The following is a 23,042-nucleotide window of genomic DNA, read 5'->3' on the forward strand; positions in this document are numbered from 1 at the left end:
ATTACAGGACTCCGTCTCTGTAATTAACAAGTGCACAAAAGCCCAAGCGACTCAGGCCTGTTGAGTGCTGGTTACCGAAACAAGGCTGAGCCTGCAGGCTGCTGGAGACAGCGTGTGCTTTAAAAAGCAGCCGCTGACCTCAGCTTCCCTCGTGCTGATCTGATTCCGAATCACAAAGGTGAGGCTTCTTCCCCCTTCCTCTTGCAGAAGGCAAAATTGTATCAAAGGGAAGCAAGGCTTCAGGGAGAGTGGGCTGGGAGTGAAACAAAGCCTTTCATGAGGCAAGCGCCAGCCTGCTCTGCAGGACCCTAGTGCCCTTTTACCACCTCTGCTTTCTAGGGAAACCCCACCTAACCTCGAGGAAGCAGTTTCTGCGTGAGGCCAGCCTGTCACAAGGAATCAGCTTCATCAAGGATGCAGCGAGGAGACTCTGAACTCATTTGGATCAGTGCAGCTTAGGCTGGGTGCATGAAGAGGCTATCCTTGTTTAACTTAGGGAAAGGCAGGACAAAAGATATATGGAGAAAGACACGTTGCCTCTGCTGCTGCCTTGGGTCTTTACAACCCCAGTCCTGGCTATTTTGAATATTTATGTGCATAAGAATCCCGCTTTCAGGAGCGTGCAAGAAATGAATTGTTACATAGAGAGACGTGAACGTATAAATTGCTTTAGCAGCTCATTTTTACCCACCTGTGCTACTCTGTTTTTCAAAAAGCATTCCAGGCTATCTGTTCGTCTAGAGGTGCTTCTGTGATCCCAGAGGAGAGGCAGCACATAAAGGACAGAGCCAAGACTGGTGGCTGCCATGCACAAACCACCGGCTTCTGCAGGGAAGAGGATCCATCCTAAAAGCAGGGCAGGCAGAGGAAGTGAGAAGCCAACAGACCCGAGCAAACAATGACTAGCAAAGTGGAGGCAGAAGGGGCAGAACCCCTTGGGGTCTTTTTCTCTCTTAACCAAATCCGGTCTCCTACATACCACAAGACAGCCCACCCACCCTGAAAGCAGTTACACAACGCAGCACGTGTAAGGCTTACACCAAGACTCTGAAGACCAGGACAAGCGAACGGTAGCACTACACGGATTCACACGTCCTCTTCGTGCCTGTGTGCACCAACTTTCAAAGCCAAGGGTATGACGGGAATCAAAAAAGGATAAGCAGAAATCAGGTACATTAAGTTTTAAGTCATTCTATTGTTTTGCTATGACATTTAATACAAATTTCTGATAAATTAGTTACAGAGGCAACTTTTGAGCAGTGGCTGGCAGAAAAACCTTCCCGTTTACAAACGCACAACTCCTACAAGCACTCCTACACCCCCCCCCCCCCAAAAGGACATTTCCATATCCACCAGTGCCACGTTCAGGCAACACTGTGAGCTTCATTTTACACACGAGACACAGAAACGCCAACACTTCAGTCTGCGAAAGTATCTTGCGCTCTCAGGTACGGAAAGGTACCACGGTGCTTTTTTTGCAAAGTCCATTTTCTCAGGGAAAGCTTAACTGACATGAGCTTTTGAAGACCTCTTGGGCGATCTGCTCAAGACCATGTGGGAACAGAGCAGAAAACTGAAGCTACGATTCCTACCCTTTATGTAAACTGGAGGGCCTGTGCACTGACCAGCCCTCCCTACAGACACCTGCTTGCTTCCCTGTCAGCCATCTCAGTCTTACCTGAAAGCACCGATATTCCATTTATCTGGAACAACATCTTCCCCAGCCCCTATTTACAGTGATCTCCACTGCGCTTCTGTCCCATTCGCACGATCACAGAAAAGTATGATTAAAAAAAGACAAAACAGCTCAAAGCACAAAGTGCTTTGCTAACTCTTTGCCATTAGTCAAAGGCATAAGCAAAACACCCCGCACTGAAAATGTCACATGGATGAAACGATTGCTTTGGTGGAGTGCTGCAGGGACATTTCGTACGCACATACCAGAAGGCATCACAATATCTCAAAGAGAAAGTTCAAAATGCAATTTGAACAGCTGAAACTTGCTACGCTTAGTAAAAACTTAGTTGAAAACAGAGGCATAAATCCCTAAGGTGGTCTTAGTTTTTTGAAAAAAGAGTTTATTATTTCCTGCAGCGTGCAGTTCACATGGCTTGATGCCAAACTACACTTAATAAATGAAAACCTAATTAAGTACCTCTTCCAGAGCCCTCCACTTCACCTCCTCCAGATTGAAGGCATTCTGCACCTCAGGTTTCAAATGAGCAAAACATACACTGCACTGCAGAACCTTGGACTTCCACGGCCTGTTTGCCTGCTTACAAAAAGCAGTTGGTACTTTGCAGTTTTCTCCCACGCATATTAATGCGAGCAATCAGGCTTCTACCGCTCTGCAGATCTGACAACTATCAGAACAGCTATGTTCAATTTCTGTTCCAGGCTTGTCTTTTTTTTTTTTCTTCCTTCCTCCCCTGCATTCCTTATTTACTTTATTTATGTATTTTCCACTGCAGACGTTACCTTAGTGAAATTGCGGAGCTGCAGCTCACCTTCTTACGGCAGCAGAGGGCTCGCTGCCGCCTGCCTCGCCCCCACAGACCCCCTAGTATTCAGCTGCTCTATTGCCAGCTCACAAACCTCGGCGCTATTGCACAGCTACAGAATAAGAACAGGCTGGGACAGTGACTGCTCAGCAAAGCTCCTATGCAGTCCCACCTAAACTATGAAGTCCGTACAGTGCAACATAAAGAAGGAGCGGGAAGAAGCGAGGTTCTCTCGCAGTGACAACTTTTACAGAAGACTCTGTCATTTCCAAATTAATGCTTGATGAAGCAAAAAGCCTTTGCACGACATCGAATCTTCCTCTGTCAGTCAGAGTAGCCACCAAAGGACTGCTCAGTGCCAAGGTGCCGTCAGCTGAAGCGATATTAGGCTGTATTTACGAGAGAAAGAGACAGAAACAGAGGCATTAGAAAGGCTTTTCAAGCAGCGCTGTTCTTTGCATCACGGAGCTCGGTTCTTTCTTACAAAACCACTGGAGAACTTACAAGGGAGTGGTAGAAGGGCAAGATTCCCTCTACCATTACCTTTGACAAGTACAAGGTACTCGTCCAGCACCAAAGCTCACCTCCCCACAGCCATGTTTCAGAATGCTCCGTCATGACGGCCACTGCGCTGACAGCTGGAAAGAGGAGGAGGGAGCGCTGCTTCTCTCACACCCAGCACGGATACCGCCTTCACACCCAGCCCTCAGACCTGCTCTGCGGCACCCTTTAAGGAGAAACATCTCTCCCACTGCTTTTTCCCCAGTCCAACTTCTCTCGCTGCAGATTACACTTAACTCACTCTCATTCTGAGCCAACGGCAGCATTCACCTTGTCCCTACGCATCTAAAGGTTTTTACTGTAATTTTTGTCACTGAGTGTAGGAAATTCAGAGCAAATGCCAACCCTGCCCCGTTCCTTCAGCTGTTTTAATGAATGGCCTCAGAGATTTGCCACTCCAAATCTGCCAAGGCCCAAGCACTGCTGGTATCAAAGGGAATTTCTGTTTCCCAAGGGCAGGTGATTGTTGTTACTGAGATTTCAGAATGGGTTAGGGAGACTGGTAGTAAATTAAAATTCAAGCTACAATTACAATTTTCTTTTGCTCACGCAATCTCCTAAAAGCAGAAGCACTTCAGAGGCTAGGTACCCACCTGCAAACAATTCCCTACATTGTTTGCCACCATCAGGCTCTGACCTTGCCTAAGCAGTGCCTACAGCTGAGATCTGCCCCAGAGCCTGACACCTTCTTTATCGGATGAGAAACACAAGGAGGCAGAGAACTCGGTCGTTACTGCTGCTGGTGCCCACACGCCACTTTCTGATTACTCACCAAGCAACACAATGCCGGAACAACCTGTAGATCACAGCAGGCACGCAGCAGGACAAGAGTGTAATCAGACAGCTCTGTGAAGGAGACATGAACAGGGAAAGATTGTTTCCAGTGAATGCAGCACAAGGCTGGCTGCTGGAGACGGGACTTCCTTAACAGTGAGCTCTGCTGTGGGGCTCTCCTGATGAGCAGCGGCGGGCGAGCCGCATTTTTGAGGCCACCCGCAGGTACAGCACTTTGTGGAAATGGACGCTGGAGACCAAAGTGATTCTACAGCGAGGGAAGCTGTGACAAGTGCTCTGCTGGGCACTTGCAAGGGCTGATCCAGCCCTTTGCCTGCTTCCCAGACTGCAGAATAAAGTGGAACGGGCAATGGGTACAAGCAAACCCCAAGCTGACTGTCCCCGCCCTTGACAGAAAGGCAGCTGGTAGGAAAGGGGATCTCCTCCCCATCGTTCTCTTCTCCTCCCCAGGCACCTCCCCACTGTTTCAGCCCGAGCCCGCAGGCTGGCTGAATGATTTAGGCCTGGCTCTGCCGTGGGGCAGGGAGATGGACAAAATGATCCCTGCGGTGCCCTTAAACTCTGTAACTCAAAGGCTGTAATTTCTAATAGAAGCAACAGGCAGAAAACAGCTTTTTTGATTCTCCATCCAGCTACAGTTCCGCGTGGACGTCAGCAGTAGCCATCATGGCTAAAGCCAGGTGATAACGCAACACACTCAATTAACTGCGCCCTGCTGTTAATAGCATCTGACAAGTATTATCACATCGGTGGGCCTCTGTTTTCCCCTTCTTTTGTGTGTCTGCAAATGAGTTAAACTTCCCTACCTGGGTACTGCTCACACGTGGATGCACAGTGACATTTGCTGCACGGTGCCACGTCTCACTAATACCACACCTGCCTTCCCTTCGTTATCTTAACGTCAGGAAACTTTGTGTATGAGAAAGAGGAGAAAAAGCCAGGAAAGAGTCTATCTTGGATTTTGCAGGTGACTTTTAATTAACACTGTGGGGCCACCTCGATTGTGAGGATGGCATTTGTTTGACATTTGTGTTTCATCTCCTTTTTCAGTAGCAGCAAACCAACCCTCTAATTGCAGTGTCTCTACATTAAATTCCTTTTTGCTAAATATAGTTTGGACCTCGACAATGTATGCTGCTCCAGAGAAGACAACACCCAATTTGTAATTCTCACCATTTAGGCAAGAACAACTCTGGCATGCATCAAGAAACAGAAATTCAGCTTGTCAAACTGGAAATGGCCACATTCAGCAGAAACTGAAGTAGAGCTATCTTGGGGGAAAGTGTATTTTCAAGCAAAATCTGTCAGAGATCAAGGGCTGACTTTAATTCCTAGCCAGGAATGGCTAGCAGAGTATACACATCGCAGAAAAAGGAGCAGAACGCATTACATTCAGTAAACTCACCAACTGCTCATCAAAAAGAGCCATAAATGTTTCACACTGAGGGAGCATTTAAAAGGGGAAAAAATCATAATAAAAGGCTTTTCTCTTCATTCACAGCATACCAGAGACAGCACTGATGAGGAGGTGAGCAGCTGAGACCAATTCCTCATCCTGAAGCTGACAGTTCTGCAACAATACCTCATTACTGCACCCTAAGAGCTGCAAGAAGTCAACCAGGTCTTGCTGTTGTGCAGGCTTTAGCTCCTTCAGATCTGGCTTGTCTCCTGTGCAGATATCATCTAACTGGAAGCAAAAGAAAAAGTAAAACTTCTTGAAAACAGAGAAGTTTGAGCAAAAGCTACTGCTAGCTCTATTCAGAAATTACTTTTAGGAAGCAAGCAAAAGTTCCTTTATCTTACCACATCCGCCAGGGCAGTTAGCAGTTCTTCACGGAGCAGGAGTTCACACAGGCTTTTATATAAAGCTCTTTGCTTTTCTTCTGGGAGCTTCGCAAAGGGCTGGAACTGAGCCTTCAACCATGATAGATCTTTCCCAAGAAAGCAGTAAAAAGCACAAGTAAGCAGTGCTACACAAATGCCAATAAAAACAGTTAACATTTTTGCTGTGCATTTCGTAAGCGGCTGTATCACTGCATCTTGACATCCCGATTTCCATCAGCGCAAGTCATAATGAAAGGCTGGAACACATCCGAATGCACTTCCCTAATGAATCACTGAAACATCATTGAAGATACTGAGATAAAAAAATACTGCTGCTAAGGATCAATATCCAGTGTTCAGTATTTTTAGTATTTAGATGTCGGTATGTTAATGTTCACCGGATTAACCATATGCTAAGTGTGTTGCTTGGATGTTCATCTCCAGAGGATGTTCGTTCATAAGGCAGAATTAAGCGTTCTGCTCATAACCCGACTTTTTAAATCTGAGGGTTGATACGAATCACCGAGGCAATGGTGTGAGTACACGCACAATCAGAAGGTCCTGTTGTGACGATAAATCGTCAGGGTCCTCGTATTTCATCAAATGGATCAAAGAATTACACCCCTTCAGCCCTAACCTAAAAATACCTATTACACTTCATGACAAAAATATTTTCTCGATTCAAACACTGAATTCGTTACAGCACAGACAATAGAAGCAAATGAGAGATCCCTGCATTTCTTCTTCCACAATTCGGTTACGATACTACAACAGAGAATTTTATGACATCAAATTGCCATTTATGTAAAAGAAAGTAAGTCTTCAAGTCAGTGATGTCAGCTGGAAGGCTGGAACGTGCTCTTCCACGTTCCAAAAAATACGGGCATTCAAACTTTCCTAACCTTGTTTTCAGAGGAGCAAAGAAACTTCCCTTTATGTCACTTCAGTGACATGTTCTCTTTTAAAGATGCCTTTTATATCTACAAATTACTTTATGAAAAAAACGCTCACCCACAGGCAGATTTTTTGGGGGGGTATCTGATGCAATGGTATGACTGTCTACCCAAATAACAGAACAGTAAAGCTACTTTAAATTGCTTCAGGAGAAAAAAAATCCTTTGCTTTTTTCTCTAAGCAAGTGCACGTTAATTAAAAGAAACCTTTAATTAAAGCAAACCTTTAATTAAAGGTCTTTTAAGCAAAAAAGGCACAAAGATAGGTCAAGCTAAAACAAAAACTGAAAGAGTGGCATACTGTTCTTTCACCAAAACAAAGTTTTGTTTTGTTTTTTCATTCTACACACAGAGATAGTCATTCCTCTCAGACAAGTCTACACTAGGTAATCAGAGAACTTATTTCAGGACAACAGATACCTGTTGTGGTCACAGTTAGTCTATTGAACAGCCATGAAAAAGGGGCGAAATTTAGAGATAACAAAAGTAATGTTCATCACCAGAAACAGCTGTAAGAACTCTACCCAGAACTGACGAAAAGTGAAGTGCGTTCCGAGGCCTTGATTTGTTTTCCCCTTTTTCACTTCTCTTGTGATAATCCTGCCCCTCCTGCATCCCTATCAAAAGCAAGTTGCGCCTGGCCCATTATACCGATTTGCAAACTTCCACTTAAATCATATTTTAATTTCATCAGCCTTAGCTGCTACCAAACATCTCTCTCAAGCTTCTCAGAAAATAATGAGGGTAAGTGGAAGAGGAGTGGGGTATGCCTCTGTAGTTTTTGAGACTTAAAATAACCTTTCACTAAGGAGCTTTACTGAGAACATTCCGTGACCCTTTCTGTATGAAGGCATAAATCATCACTAATTTTACACAGCTTACCCAGAATATTAGGTTTTTATGTCAGCTCTGTTATATTTTAAGATCATATTAATGGCAAAGGGATTCAGTGTGTTCCTAGGGAACAGTCCTCTGCACGTACCCATTGCAGAAGTAAATCTTTCTAGTCTTTCAGTGCATTCTCCCAGGAGTTCCTGATAAGGGCTATGAAAATGAACTAACAATTTCTTAGGTACTATCATACCAGATTATCTCCTTCTATCTTGTTGCTTAACTCTCTGTAATGTAATCACATAAAGCATTTCCGGTAATACCTTGTTTCAATACACTTAAAGAAGCATCCCTGGGAATGAGGTTCCTAGCCCCAGAGCACACCCCATTATCAACAGCATCTGGCTGATACAGAAACAAAGCATCTCTGGACGGTGCTGAATGGGGATAAGTTGAGCCTTCTGTGCTTTCTCTTTCAAAACCTCCTTGTTGTTCATCCAGCAGACAGAATTCTGTAATTAGAAATACAAGTAAAAAAAATCATGAAATACGCAAGCAATTGCTGAATGAGATGCTAGCTTACATTATCCAGTGTTCTCACACGTGATTTCTTCCTACCTCATCTCTTCTAGATGGAGATAATACCAGTGGTTGCTATCTGTATGCTATTACTGCAGCCTTCATGTCTGATGCGGTGTGCACCAACACAGGTCTGTGCTGCAGCTGCCAGCTACAAAATGTGACACCAGCTTCTGCGGATTTAATTAACAGAGCCAGCAGGTAACACGAAAACGGAAAACTTCCCCCAGACACTGTGAACCTGAATGCTGCGTACAGGAGATGCAGACATGGGTTTGTTGTTTTGTTTTGTTGTATTTTCTACCACTTAGGAGGTGCACCGTAACAGGAGCAACAGAATCCACTCGTAACGTAGACACATGAAAGCACTTTCTGAGAGTGATAAAAACTCTTGAGTGTCCCTCACAGAGCTTCTTCTGGCCATGGCATTGACAGACACCTCTCTCTGAGTCAAGCCACAGGTCCATCCTCAAGTTCTCCAGATGAGTGAACAACAGTGGGCTTTTCAGGGTCTCTAAAGGACTTCACGCAGCCATGTTCACTACGGCACGCAAGGACTTCATGGAGAAAATCACAGAATCACAGAATCGTCTAGGTTGGAAGAGACCTCCAAGATCACCCAGTCCAACCTCTGACCTAACACTAACAAGTCCTCCACTAGACCGTATCACTGAGCTCTACATCTAAACGTCTTTTAAAGACCTCCAGGGATGGCGACTCAACCACTTCCCTGGGCAGCCCTTTCCAATGCCTAACAACCCTTTCAGTAAAGAAGTTCTTCCTGATATCCAGCCTAAACCTCCCCTGGCACAACTTTAGCCCGTTCCCCCTCGTCCTGTCACCAGGCACGTGGGAGAATAGACCAACCCCCACCTCGCTACAGCCCCCTTTAAGGTACCTGTAGAGTGCGATAAGGTCGCCCCTGAGCCTCCTCTTCTCCAGGCTGATCAACCCCAGCTCCCTCAGCTGCCCCTCGTAAGACTTGTTCTCCAGACCCCTCACCAGCTTCGTTGCCCTTCTCTGGACTCGCTCGAGCACCTCCATGTCCTTCTTGTAGCGAGGGGCCCAAAACTGAACACAGTACTCGAGGTGCGGCCTCACCAGAGCCGAGTACAGGGGCACAATCACTTCCCTAGCCCTGCCGGCCACGCTGTGTCTGATACAAGCCAGGATGCTGTTGGCCTTCTTGGCCACCTGAGCACACCGCTGGCTCATATTCAGCCGACTGTCAGCCAACACTCCCAGGTCCTTCTCGGCCAGGCAGCTTTCCAGCCATTTCTCTCCCAGCCTGTAGCACTGTTGGGGCTGTTGTGCAGCAGCAGAGGAGCCGGCCAGCTACCGGCCCCACAGCGCCTCGCCCAGGCACAGGGAGTGCAGCCCCTCCACAGCACGGCTTCCTGATTTTCTCTAAACAACCCTAGGCTTCTCATGCACGTTCTCACCGTCTCTGGCCAACTTCCACCTCCCCAGGTGATCAGTTGTTCCTCGGTTTCTTGTTGTGTCCTTATCAATGGTGGAATGCAAAAAGCAATGTAACTGTCCAAGACTCGTTTTGGAGAATTAGAAAGCAGGTATTCTTTATTAACAGCGCTGGGTATGGGGGGGATAATTCCACCCAACACGGACACCTAAGGAAGACAAGGAGTACTTGCTTATGGTACGGTGATATCCATGTTCATGCAGTTCACAAGAAAGGACAGGACTTAGGCTAATGCTTTCTCAGACCTAATTATCATATTGTCCCTCCTACTATCGCAGGCGCAGTAACCTCTGGTGGTCGCACTTTGGGGGCTTTCTGATGAAGGCTCATAGTCTTCTTCATCTTCTACTTCTCTCCTTTCTGTTTTGCACATGCTCAGTCATTGTTTAACTGCTTCAGCACTTTTGATCTTTTACAAACTCAGCTAAATTATTTAAGCTCTACTTTGGGCACCGTGTTCCTTCATCAGCCAGGATTTAGTGGATAGAGCTGAGCCTTCTTATCACGCGAGGCCAATGCAACAACTGAGTAATTTAAACCTTTGTGGCTGCTCCCGCCCCCAACACTTTCCCATTCCCAGGACGACTTCTCATCCCCCAAATGACTTCTCACCCCCAGGTCTCACTCGGGGACCCGCCACCCACAGCCGCTCCCCATCAGGAGCAGACATCCCCAAACCAATTGGCGGCGCGGGCAGCGGGAGAGGGCTGCGTTCAGCCCCTCCCTCCTCCCCCCCCCCCCGCTGACCAATGCAGCAATAAGTGCAGGCAGAGGCTTTGCAGGGTGGAACAGGTGTAATTTATTCCTGGGGTAATTGTGGCTGCCACCCCCAGCCCGTCCCCAGGTGAGGCCCGGCCGCCTGCTCAGGCGGGGGGCCCGGCCTGCCGGCCCGCGTGGTCTCCGGCCCCCGGCTCCTCCTGCCTGACCCTATGCAGCCAGGACGTGTCCCCAATGTCGTCGTCCTGCTGGGACCGTGGCAGTCTGCGCCCGGCCTGCCCCGCGTGCCAGGAGAAGCTCCTGACAAGCTCTCCTCCCATGGAGGGGCTGCGCTCCCTGCGCCGGGGCGAGACGCTGCGGGAGCGGTAGATGGAGGGGCTCCTCTGGCGCTGCTGCTGCTGCTGCCGCCGCCCCAGCCGTGCGTTGCGCTGGAACCTCCTGCGTGGTCGTCGGGCTAGGCGCACGATGCCGACGATGTGCCTGCGGCACAGCGGGCAGGTGTCTCTTTCGGCAGCCCAGACGTGGACGCACTCCAGGCAGAAGGTGTGCCGGCAGGGGTCGATGCGAGCCGCGTTGGACAGCCGCTCCAAGCAGATGGGGCACGCTTCCTCCCCGGGGGCCTCCTCTGGCTGCTGCTGTGGCCGCCAGCTCATGGTGCCTCTGGCCGCCGCGATGTGGAGCTGGTTGTCCTGTGGGGGAGGCTGCTCTGGTGCCAGGCGCTTAGCAGCAGCCTGGGGTCTTCAGCACCTCCCTCGCCTCGCGGGTCGCCGGCAGGACCTCGATGCCTTGCGTGTCGCTGTCTGGATCTCGACGCCTCGCGTGACACCAGCGGGACTACTGCAGGTAGGAGCAGGAAGAAATCATTGTAGCAGCAAAGAGACATCAGCTTTCTAGGTTCAACCACTTGTCTAGAGTACTGTAGCAGTAACTGTTCTGTGTATGGATTGCAAACGTTGCCGTTAGAATGGCAAATCTGCTTGTGAGAGGTTACACGTGGCAAGACCGCGCTTAGGACAGGTGAGGCACATAGATGCCTATAGATTTGAGAACATTACCGAAGGACCTCGATGGCTCGCGCGCAACAAGAATGGCTTTGCGTGTGCCTCTAGCCACACCTCCGCCTCTCTGTCGCCTTCCAGCCTTAGGACCTCGAGCTTTCGAGCACCCCAGCCGGACTGGCCGCAGGCGCGCCGCGCAGGGCATTTATAGCCAGCCACCTTTTGTGAGGCCACAGGGTGACATCAGCAGGGGCTCGGGGTGCCCCTGATGGCAGCACTGACTTGATGGGAGTCTCACGTATTTGAAGTGACACTTTATTCTTGATACCTTAGGGCCCACTCCTTGGCCCACTCTTGGGTTCGGTCTCTTCCGAGATGGCTTTTCTTAATTAGCCTGATACCGCTCTCCTCACTTGGCTTCTGTCAGCATGGAGCAGCCATCTCATATCAGCATTTTCTTGCAACAGTCAGGTGACCTCTGTCAGTGCTGCCATCAGGGGCACCCCGAGCCCCTGCTGATGTCACCCTATGGCCTCACAAAAGGTGGCTGGCTATAAATGCCCTGCGCGGCGCGCCTGCGGCCAGTCCGGCTGGGGTGCTCGAAAGCTCGAGGTCCTAAGGCTGGAAGGCGACAGAGAGGCGGAGGTGTGGCTAGAGGCACACGCAAAGCCATTCTTGTTGCGCGCGAGCCATCGAGGTCCTTCGGTAATGTTCTCAAATCTATAGGCATCTATGTGCCTCACCTGTCCTAAGCGCGGTCTTGCCACGTGTAACCTCTCACAAGCAGATTTGCCATTCTAACGGCAACGTTTGCAATCCATACACAGAACAGTTACTGCTACAGTACTCTAGACAAGTGGTTGAACCTAGAAAGCTGATGTCTCTTTGCTGCTACAATGATTTCTTCCTGCTCCTACCTGCAGTAGTCCCGCTGGTGTCACGCGAGGCGTCGAGATCCAGACAGCGACACGCAAGGCATCGAGGTCCTGCCGGCGACCCGCGAGGCGAGGGAGGTGCTGAAGACCCCAGGCTGCTGCTAAGCGCCTGGCACCAGAGCAGCCTCCCCCACAGGACAACCAGCTCCACATCGCGGCGGCCAGAGGCACCATGAGCTGGCGGCCACAGCAGCAGCCAGAGGAGGCCCCCGGGGAGGAAGCGTGCCCCATCTGCTTGGAGCGGCTGTCCAACGCGGCTCGCATCGACCCCTGCCGGCACACCTTCTGCCTGGAGTGCGTCCACGTCTGGGCTGCCGAAAGAGACACCTGCCCGCTGTGCCGCAGGCACATCGTCGGCATCGTGCGCCTAGCCCGACGACCACGCAGGAGGTTCCAGCGCAACGCACGGCTGGGGCGGCGGCAGCAGCAGCAGCAGCGCCAGAGGAGCCCCTCCATCTACCGCTCCCGCAGCGTCTCGCCCCGGCGCAGGGAGCGCAGCCCCTCCATGGGAGGAGAGCTTGTCAGGAGCTTCTCCTGGCACGCGGGGCAGGCCGGGCGCAGACTGCCACGGTCCCAGCAGGACGACGACATTGGGGACACGTCCTGGCTGCATAGGGTCAGGCAGGAGGAGCCGGGGGCCGGAGACCACGCGGGCCGGCAGGCCGGGCCCCCCGCCTGAGCAGGCGGCCGGGCCTCACCTGGGGACGGGCTGGGGGTGGCAGCCACAATTACCCCAGGAATAAATTACACCTGTTCCACCCTGCAAAGCCTCTGCCTGCACTTATTCCTGCATCGGTCAGCGGGGGGGGGGGAGGAGGGAGGGGCTGAACGCAGCCCTCTCCCGCTGCCCGCGCCGCCAATTGGTTTGGGGATGTCTGCTCCTGATGGGGAGCGGCTGCGGGTGGCGGGTCCCCGAGTGAGACCTGGGGGTGAGAAGTCATTTGGGGGATGAGAAGTCGTCCTGGGAATGGGAAAGTGTTGGGGGCGGGAGCAGCCACAAAGGTTTAAATTACTCAGTTGTTGCATTGGCCTCGCGTGATAAGAAGGCTCAGCTCTATCCACTAAATCCTGGCTGATGAAGGAACACGGTGCCCAAAGTAGAGCTTAAATAATTTAGCTGAGTTTGTAAAAGATCAAAAGTGCTGAAGCAGTTAAACAATGACTGAGCATGTGCAAAACAGAAAGGAGAGAAGTAGAAGATGAAGAAGACTATGAGCCTTCATCAGAAAGCCCCCAAAGTGCGACCACCAGAGGTTACTGCGCCTGCGATAGTAGGAGGGACAATATGATACTTAGGTCTGAGAAAGCATTAGCCTAAGTCCTGTCCTTTCTTGTGAACTGCATGAACATGGATATCACCGTACCATAAGCAAGTACTCCTTGTCTTCCTTAGGTGTCCGTGTTGGGTGGAATTATCCCCCCCATACCCAGCGCTGTTAATAAAGAATACCTGCTTTCTAATTCTCCAAAACGAGTCTTGGACAGTTACATTGCTTTTTGCGTTCCGCCATTGATAAGGACACAACAAGAAACCGAGGAACAACTGATCACCTGGGGAGGTGGAAGTTGGCCAGAGACGGTGAGAACGTGCATGAGAAACCTAGGGTTGTTTAGAGAAAATCAGGAAGCCGTGCTGTGGAGGGGCTGCACTCCCTGTGCCTGGGCGAGGCGCTGTGGGGCCGCTAGCTGGCCGGCTCCTCTGCTGCTGCACAACAGCCCCAACAGTGCTACAGGCTGGGAGAGAAATGGCTGGAAAGCTGCCTGGCCGAGAAGGACCTGGGAGTGTTGGCTGACAGTCGGCTGAATATGAGCCAGCGGTGTGCTCAGGTGGCCAAGAAGGCCAACAGCATCCTGGCTTGTATCAGACACAGCGTGGCCGGCAGGGCTAGGGAAGTGATTGTGCCCCTGTACTCGGCTCTGGTGAGGCCGCACCTCGAGTACTGTGTTCAGTTTTGGGCCCCTCGCTACAAGAAGGACATGGAGGTGCTCGAGCGAGTCCAGAGAAGGGCAACGAAGCTGGTGAGGGGTCTGGAGAACAAGTCTTACGAGGGGCAGCTGAGGGAGCTGGGGTTGATCAGCCTGGAGAAGAGGAGGCTCAGGGGCGACCTTATCGCACTCTACAGGTACCTTAAAGGGGGCTGTAGCGAGGTGGGGGTTGGTCTATTCTCCCACTTATTCCTGCATCGGTCAGCGGGGGGGGGCTGAACGCAGCCCTCTCCCGCTGCCCGCGCCGCCAATTGGTTTGGGGATGTCTGCTCCTGATGGGGAGCGGCTGCGGGTGGCGGGTCCCCGAGTGAGACCTGGGGGTGAGAAGTCATTTGGGGGATGAGAAGTCGTCCTGGGAATGGGAAAGTGTTGGGGGCGGGCGCAGCCACAAACGTCTCCTGGCCGGACTGGGAAAAAAGCTGACCCCAAAAGTCTCCTAAAAGCCTGCCAGAACAGAATGCCTGCCAGCTGGGGAACCGGGCCTGGCAACCTGCAGCATCCTTGGAAGGCGCTGCTGGCCTCCTGCAAGTGCAGCCTAAGGGTACCTAAGAACCAGAGGCTGCCTGAAGGTACCACCACCAAGGGCAATGGGAAACTGTTGGGGATGGGAGCAGCCACAAAGGTGAGCTGGCCCAACTGGGAACACAGCTGAGAGCAAAAATTTCCACCTTCCCAGGTGATAAGTTGTTCCTCAGTTTTACAGAATCATAGAAATAACGAAAATAACACACCGTGGCTGGATTACCCCGTCTGGTTCATCTTCAACACATTCTGTTGGAACCACAAGCCCTGGTCTACCTTACCCCAAGAGAACTGCTTATGTCCGGCCATTGAATTGTTCCCCCTTCCCCCAGCTTCATGAAGCTATCGGACCTCTGTATGGCGCACTGAAAGCCTTTTAAGAGTTATGCTGAGAAACCTGGAGCATCGAGTACTGTGCTCATGTGTGCGATTTTCTGCATCTTTGGGGCACAATATCATCAGTCCTATGCATTATTTGGATCATCTGTTAGCAACTCAAACACAAGGCTTGAAACTCTATCCCTGGTGCTCTGCAGCAGGTCTAAGCAGAAGAGCACTGGCAGGCTAACTAGAGAAAGCCAATTTTAAAGTAGTACCTGACAGCAAAGGGGAAAAAATGTAACTAATCAAGCACAGTGCTCACAGGCACCAGGCACAAAACCTAAATATAACCTTCCTGCAGTTGGTACAGTCTGTCTCACCAAATTAAGCACATTCGAAGCAGATGAGAAAGCATGGAGAGCACTCCATCAGCAAAAAGCTTTTTCAAAGGGAGAGCAGACAAAGAAATCTCTGCCACAGAGAAAGAAAGAGACCTTTATGCCTGCATAACCCTTCAGAGAGAAGAGCAAGCTACAGAGGAGCAGAAAGCGATTAACCCAAATTGAAGAACTTCCCAAAGCAACACAACTCAGGACAGCAGCAAAGGCACCACTATGCCAACATGCTCGTCTAACTTCCATGGATAATGACAAGGCTTTCACACGAATCCCGAAGGAGGAAGACAGTGCTAATAAACTATCTGCCCTCCAAAGGCAGAATGACGGTTATAAGGGAAATCAATACACAGCATCATGAGAGAAGTATACAGACCCTGCTGTTAAAGCTCGTAATAGGACTCAGCTCAGAGGAAAACGTAGGACTCTGAAAAGTTCTGCATTAACAGGACTGTTAATTACTCTTGTAAGATTAATTTTATCAGGCTCTTAGAAGGGAAAAGAAATGAATGAAAGAATACACAAACTACTGTGGTGTTTTTTCTATTGAATTCTCTCACATTCATCAACAACAAACCTCCACTAGCACAGTTAGATCCTGTCAGTTACTCAGAAACGTTAACAAAAATTGGAGAAATACAGAAATGATCAATAAAAACCATCAGAAACGGTCAGAGACAAAGATACTCCTTTGCACTGAGATGCTGTAAAGATTAGGGCTGTTTAATTTAGAGGTGTTTAGGAGGAAGAATGTCACACATACATAGCAATGAACAGAACAAAGCAGGTCAGCCCAGTGCTACTATACACATCCAGCTTTATAAAGGAAGGAGGGGATTTGCAGTGAAATGAAGAGAGGTAAAACTACAAAGCCTGTAACGGGAACAGCTTTTACATCTAGTAGAAAATTAGCCTGTAGAAATCACACACTCACAGAATGATTATAGGAAAACATTGTGGTAAAGAAATTGGAATACGATCCAACCTTTTTAAGTCCAAGAATGTGCAGTCACATTAGCCAGGACATTTTTAAGGAGGTTTACGTACCATTCTTCCTTACCGAGTAACTCGAGCTCTGACTGTCAGCAGCAAAGAAAAAGGAACAAGAAAATGTACATGCATGTACCTTATTCCATAATTATCTGTGACGAGAATCCCGTTATGTTACACCTGCTATTGGCCACTTTCAGTCCTATGAGAAAGGACTACATTAGTCTCCAGCTTTAACTTCAAAAGCTGTTTTTACTTCCATATACAGACATCTACCATTGCTCAGACATTAAGAAGGTGAAAGCTAGGCTCCACCATACTTATTCTCGCTGGAAAGTCCTTAACTTTGATGTTATTTCCTCCACTTAACCTTGTCAATGGCACTGAGTTAAAGGAAGATAGTACAAATTGAAAAAAAGAGGCAAGACGCGCATTGTTTGAGACTAAACATGAAACAAGTTGTGTTGTTTATGAGGCTTAAAAGATGTGACACGAAATATGAAAAGAAGTGGAAAAAGAAATAAATGAAAAAAGAGCAGAAAAATACAGAACATTAACAACACCCATGTGTTTATCATCAGCTAGCAAGACATAGGAATTTCCATCTAGAAATCATGTAAGTAGGCTATCAGCTACATGCCTACGCAGTCAAATAGCTTTAACTGCACCTGATTTCCCTGAATTACAGGTCTATTATGACCATGAAGTCAATGCCCTCTAGTGTATCTCTGTGTTCACCATATGTCAGAGCAATTCCACATTTTAGATTTTTCTTTCAGGTTATGTGGTATTTATGTATTTTCCTGAACCTGTATGCTTCCTTAATATCAGAAGTCAATTGATGGAGAACGATGGAGATTATTTTCTGTATTTCTTAGCCAAATCAAGCACATCCTGGGTTCAAATCCCAAATGCACTTCAATTGTATCTTGTTTCTTTCTACACCACTCTTTTCTGACTTCCAGCCCTACACAGCCCATCTGATTTCTCTTCATTCTTGCATAACATCCCCTGAAACCTTCTTTAAGTTAGGGAGTTTATCTGAGGACAGGCAAGAAAGAAAAAAACAGGTGATATTGCAGAGGAGAGTTACTACCTTTTCTCCTCCCCAAACCAATTTCAATGTAGTTTTAAAATTGACACCTGAAAGTATTTGACCTGAAATAAGCAAAAACACAACCAGAAAACACAGTAAGGACATTTCTGCAACCATTCAGGGAAAAATCTATATAAGAAAGTGTAAGCCAGACAAAAAAAAGTTTAAATTCTAGTCCTACACTCTGTAAGTTATTCTTTTCTTAGCATGTCTGCTGTCTAAACGTTCCTGGTTGACTGTACATTTAGATCCAGTTCGCTGTCCCTGCTAATATCTAAAGTGAAGAGAACAGCACAGGCAGAGGGCCAGCTAGCTAGAAGCAAAATTGCAGAAAAAAATGGACAACAAATTCAAGAGAATCACCTGCGTGCCCTTTCCACTTGAGGTTCGTTGCGTACTGAGCTGTACTAGCAAGAACATAGCTAGGAGATTGATGAAAGTGATTCTTCATTTTGGCATTTGGGAGAACGGCCAGTAGAAGGCAAAGAGCCACCAAGACTGCTGCGGGCTAGAGAACGTCATGTATGAGAAGAGGCTCAGAGACTGGGTTTGTTCAGCCTCAAGAAAATACACCTTATTGCTACCCGCAGCAGGCAGAGCCAGGCTATTCTGTATGATGACGGGATGAACAGGCAAGAGAGACAACTTAAAGAAAGGAAAAATTCCATTAAAGATTAAGGAGAAAAAAAATTGTCATGATAGCGGTCAAACATAAGAACACGCTGCCCGAAAGGGGTTATGGAATCCTCCATCTCTGGAGACTTTCCAGACTTGACCAGACAAGGATTACAAACAAGCTGATCTAGCACTGAACTTGGATCAAACTTTGAAAATTGGCCCTGCCTGGGGTCAGATGACCTCCCGTGGACTCCTGAAACCTAAATTATTCTATGAGCCTATAACTTACGCGAACAGATGAAAAAGCATTACTAAATCAGAAGAGCTACATTTCACAACACAAATAAACTATCAAGGCAATAGAGACTATACGACATCAACACCTTCGTTCATGGAGGGGAATGAAAAAACATTCTCCACAACAGAACTTTTTTGCACAACAGTTCTTTTCACAGTTGAATGGTGTGTCACAGAAAACAAGCTTTATACTTACCAAACTGGCCATTGCACTTTATAAAGAGTTCAATCACGCCATAAGGCAATAGTGGTTGCAGGAGGAATCTCAAGGATCACACTAGAATCCTTCACCGTACTTCCACTGTCACTCACTGAAACCTAGAAGACATTTATTCACTGTTCATTTGATTCAGCTGTTGTGTAGCTTAAACACAAAATTGAGTAAGGGAAAAAAACACAGAGAAAGAACATACTTTACTCTATGATGTCTAACTAAAGCACATCCAATATCTAAAGTCTCAAAGAAGCACAAAATGAGCAGTGAGGTAAAAGCACTGAAGTGCCAAGAGCAGCTCCCAAACTCTCAGCTACCCTATTCAAGTACAGAGTTGACCTTCAGGTGCAGCTCTTGTCACGTGAATCAGAAACCCTGTGTCGCTATGGAAGTGGCACCCACTTCAGTATCCAGTCCCTACCCTCTTCTATCCTCATACCCCTTCTGCCCAGCTAGGGGACTAGTACCAGGACAATGGCACTTGCACAGACAGTTGTTGAACTCCAGGTGTCTGCCACTGGAGACTCCCTGGACGCAAAAGTGATTCATCTGAAGCTTTGAAAGAAATTACGCAGGACGAGCATGTGTTTTGACTTTGGTAATTCCCTCTCAATTCACTAGCAATTTTTCAGATGTCCTCAGCTACACAGTTAATCTCTACTCCCATGATAGAAAACAAGCAGCTTCTCAAGAAGCATTAAAACTCACTAGACACTGCAAACATTTTTGATAAAAGATTACTTGGCTTTTCAACTGAATTTGCTTCAGCAAATGCTTTCTGCTCTTCAACTTTCACTGAATTGTTGGTTTATGGTCTGCTGTAGGCAGGAATCTAGAGAAACTCAATCATAATGCTACAGTATTGATTGAAATCCCACTCCAGGCTCACACTAAAAGATGACACCTTTTGCCAGTGAGGCAACGGGAAAGGCGGTTTGTACTTCTGAAGTTTCGCAATCAAGTAACGTGGTGATTTCTTACAACTGAGAGTTTAACATGTTAAGGAAAAACAAAAAAAATACTCTGAAGTCTATTTGGCAATGAGAAATCAGAGTTTCTTCACAGATAGTCTGCCGGTTTAACTAGACAAATATTCTGTTCCTTACAGATCTTTTAGTATCTTTTACCTTTACTGTTTTTGTACTGCATCCCAGCAGACCACTGATTTTTTCTTCTGTCTGGATATGTTCAGCTATCGTACACTTTTGAGTTGTTACTATCTTCTCTCTCAAGATGCACAGTACTTCACGTTTTCTTTCTATTACTTGTTGCAGTAAACTACTGTTCATATTTATCATTCTGAAACAAGAAGAGACACCATTAACACAACTGATAGGACATAGAAAACATATTCTTAATTGTTTCAAGAAGTTTTTAACCTGCAATTCTTACTCAGAAAAAAAAAAAAATCAAAATCCTCACCACACACACAAAAATACATTTAAGAACATAACACAAAAGAAAATTCTCGCTCCAAATTCTGAGTCACCCGTTTTTCCTTGAGGGATGAAGGCTGAGAGTGACAGCTTGAAGCCAACCCTCACAGTTTGCTATAGACCTGTTCTGGTCTTCACTTAAACCCTAAACTGGTGGAGATGATCAGCATTGACCACATACTTAGAGGTGGAAGACAAAAAATTTCATGGATGTGGGGACTGAAAAAGGTTGCTTAAGAAAAACCACCCACTATGAACTCCTGTGTTAATTAACTGTATGACCTCATGATTTAAAATGTAACTGATAAGTTACAGCAACTTAACTGTATTTGACTGATTAAAATGTGTCAACTATGTTATACTTTTCCAAAATACCCACTGGAGAGGTCCTCACATGGGATGTCGTATTTTCTAAGAACGGATAACTCTTGCAAGACATCTGGAAGATTAAAAGATTGCTTCCCCTGGCTGAAGTCTTTTCTTCTCTATTTTACTGTAAATGGCTTTTCATGGGGCTAAATGGCAATTCCCCAAAAATACAATGGAAAGACATGTTCTGATTCTACTTTATTTAAATCAAGATATCTCCACTTTTAATTAAAAGGGTTTAGATTTATTAGATTCTGGAGTTTTGGATGTATGCGGTCTGTATAAGTCTGAAGTCAGCTTGGCTCTTCATTAAATAAAAAATATCCCGGGGCAATTTTTGATCTCTGGAGAGTTACATGCTTATATGAAAGTTCAATCAGTTGGAATGAACTGTCTGGAAACCTGAAAGTTGATTGTTTAAACAAGGGAAAGCAAATACCTCTGAAGCAATGCAGCAGCCACTAGAAAATCACCCCCAAACGTTCCTGAGATTATTAATAGAACTTTTCTTTTCTTGTGGTGCAAAGCCATGCTTCATGCTTGGAATGCAGTGAATCTTTGGATTAAGAAAAACTGAAGAAATGTCAGGCTATCGCAAACACTGCTGCTCTTAGAAGTGCCTGCCAAACTGGAGCTATTAATTATCAGCGCATCTTGTGGAAGACCACCAAGCCTATCATATCCTTCACAATATTTATTTATGATTCTGAAGAGGTGGGCTAAGCATCCCGAAAATATAAATTAAGGCACAGACAACTCGAAGTTCTAACATACGACCTAAGAAGCCACAAGTGAAGAAATATAATGAAGAAGTACAAAAGCAATTTGTCAGTTGCTTTCGTATGACGTGTTTTTTGCCTGCTTTAGAGGGTGACAAACTTGTGAGTAAGAGCAAAAGAAACAAAACAATCAAAGGCAGAAAACCACAGATAAAGCAGGTTTGCAGTTTCTGAATGAACGTTAACATGAGGGATTTCAAAGCCTGATTTAATCCTATCCAAATGAACGACCAAAATAATTCAGAGACTTTCTCTTCCATTTACTTCTACATTCTGTCCGAGGTGGGACTGGCTCAGATCCCCTTGCGCTCCTGGCTCTGAAGTTCGGCTGAAGAACAGCAGAAATGCCTCTCCCCACTGGGTTTAGGGAGTTTAAAACCACACACCCTTATGAACAGCCTCTTCTTTAAATGCTCTCCTCCAGACTTCTGGCACTGAGCTTTCTGCCCTGAAGTGCCTTAGGCCGTGGTGTTGTGTGTGTGGGCACATCACGGGCGTCACAGGACAGCCGACGGAAGAAAACGCTCTGCGCTTCTCACAGGAAAGCACAGGACAGTGACTCACACAGGAGACAACACGAGGTAAAACAAATACCTGGCTTATCTAAATTATCGTTGAAAAGAGGCATCAAGGGCAAAATGCCACAGGGTTAAAGTTTGACAGTCAAAGCAAAGCTTAAAATATTGCAGGACAATGGCCGCTGAATCTACGAGTGTGCTTTTGCAAGGGCCAAACCCATTTGCTACCATAGCTCTCAATATCAAGGACAGCAAGATGAGCAAGATGGTTGAGTTAAATCCCTGAGAACACAGGCATGCGGGCACATGGAAGCCATTTTTTTTTTTAAACAGGTCACTTTTCAAAGCTCTTATTTCTGCTCTGCAACCCTCACTCTTCCCATCTTTCACCACCTATCGTACAGGAGCGCTCAGCAGCCTTGTGTGACCTGTGCTATGTTACTGCACTCTTTCCCCACTTGAGAAGCTGAAGTACACAAAAGAAAACACTATCAAGTAAAATGAGATGTTGCTTTGCTGTTATCAATGCACACAGTATAAAACTGTATAAATATAGATCATTTAGAAGAGAAGGATTATGGTTTTCTGTTTGATAGCTTGTTCTTCTTAAATAACCTTCCTGAGGTCAACGATTTACTATGCTGGAAGCTCCCCAGGTCAAACATGAGCAGAACAGAATCTGAGTTCTGGTCTCACTCTTTACATCTGATTGGATTTAACACTTCCACTATCCTACAATGCAAAGGCTTCCACCACTTTTATTCAACTTTCTCCTTCTTGCATGAGGAAAAGAGTGGAGAATAAACAGGCACAAAGGCAGCTTGCTGCAGATCAGAAGCAGGAAAAAAAAGGAGAAAGGGAGAAACCAACGGAAGGCAAGAGACATACAGACAACACCTGGCGACACAGCAGGCTCTCACAGCTTAAGGCTCGCACTCCTAAAACCCACAGCCGAGACTGAGGGTCTTCCCCTGCGGGGAAGGTCTCTGGCCAGGACTATTCACACCAGAGCGAGGCCAGGACTGTCCTGCCACCAAAACCTGCTCAGGCTTCTCAGTACCCTATCCCACAACTCTCACAGCAACACGCTGACCGATTCACTACAGCTGCCTAGAGGAACTGGTTCAGCTGTGGGTACTGTCGTCACATTGCTGTCAGCTCTGTTGCCTGCCTGCTCAAACCCTCCCAGTCCAAGCTACCCATGTGAGTGAAGAACCTTTTCTGCCCTGCACAGGGCAATGCCAGCTCAACACACCGGACATGGGCAGCTGGGCGAGGCTCTCAAAAGCCTCTGAACACAACTTCTTCCCCAACATCCACATGCCTG

The 23,042-nt window shown here is 47.3% G+C and overlaps 1 protein-coding gene across 1 annotated transcript in view; it reads right to left on the reverse strand.

Moving 5' to 3' along the window:
- Window positions 1-2,436: 2,436 nt before the first annotated feature.
- GSDME (gasdermin E) overlaps window positions 2,437-23,042 on the reverse strand; it is a 94,140-nt gene continuing 73,534 nt past the window's right edge. The window contains 8 exon segments of the mRNA XM_050709255.1: window positions 2,437-2,890; window positions 3,835-3,908; window positions 5,364-5,544; window positions 5,661-5,788; window positions 7,789-7,977; window positions 18,596-18,638; window positions 18,640-18,717; window positions 19,741-19,912. Coding sequence (XP_050565212.1) covers window positions 2,660-2,890; window positions 3,835-3,908; window positions 5,364-5,544; window positions 5,661-5,788; window positions 7,789-7,977; window positions 18,596-18,638; window positions 18,640-18,717; window positions 19,741-19,912 — 1,096 coding nt within the window. The 3' untranslated portion in view covers window positions 2,437-2,659.

This window comes from Cygnus atratus, chromosome 2 (assembly GCF_013377495.2).
Source record: "Cygnus atratus isolate AKBS03 ecotype Queensland, Australia chromosome 2, CAtr_DNAZoo_HiC_assembly, whole genome shotgun sequence".
Lineage (NCBI taxonomy): Eukaryota > Metazoa > Chordata > Aves > Anseriformes > Anatidae > Cygnus > Cygnus atratus.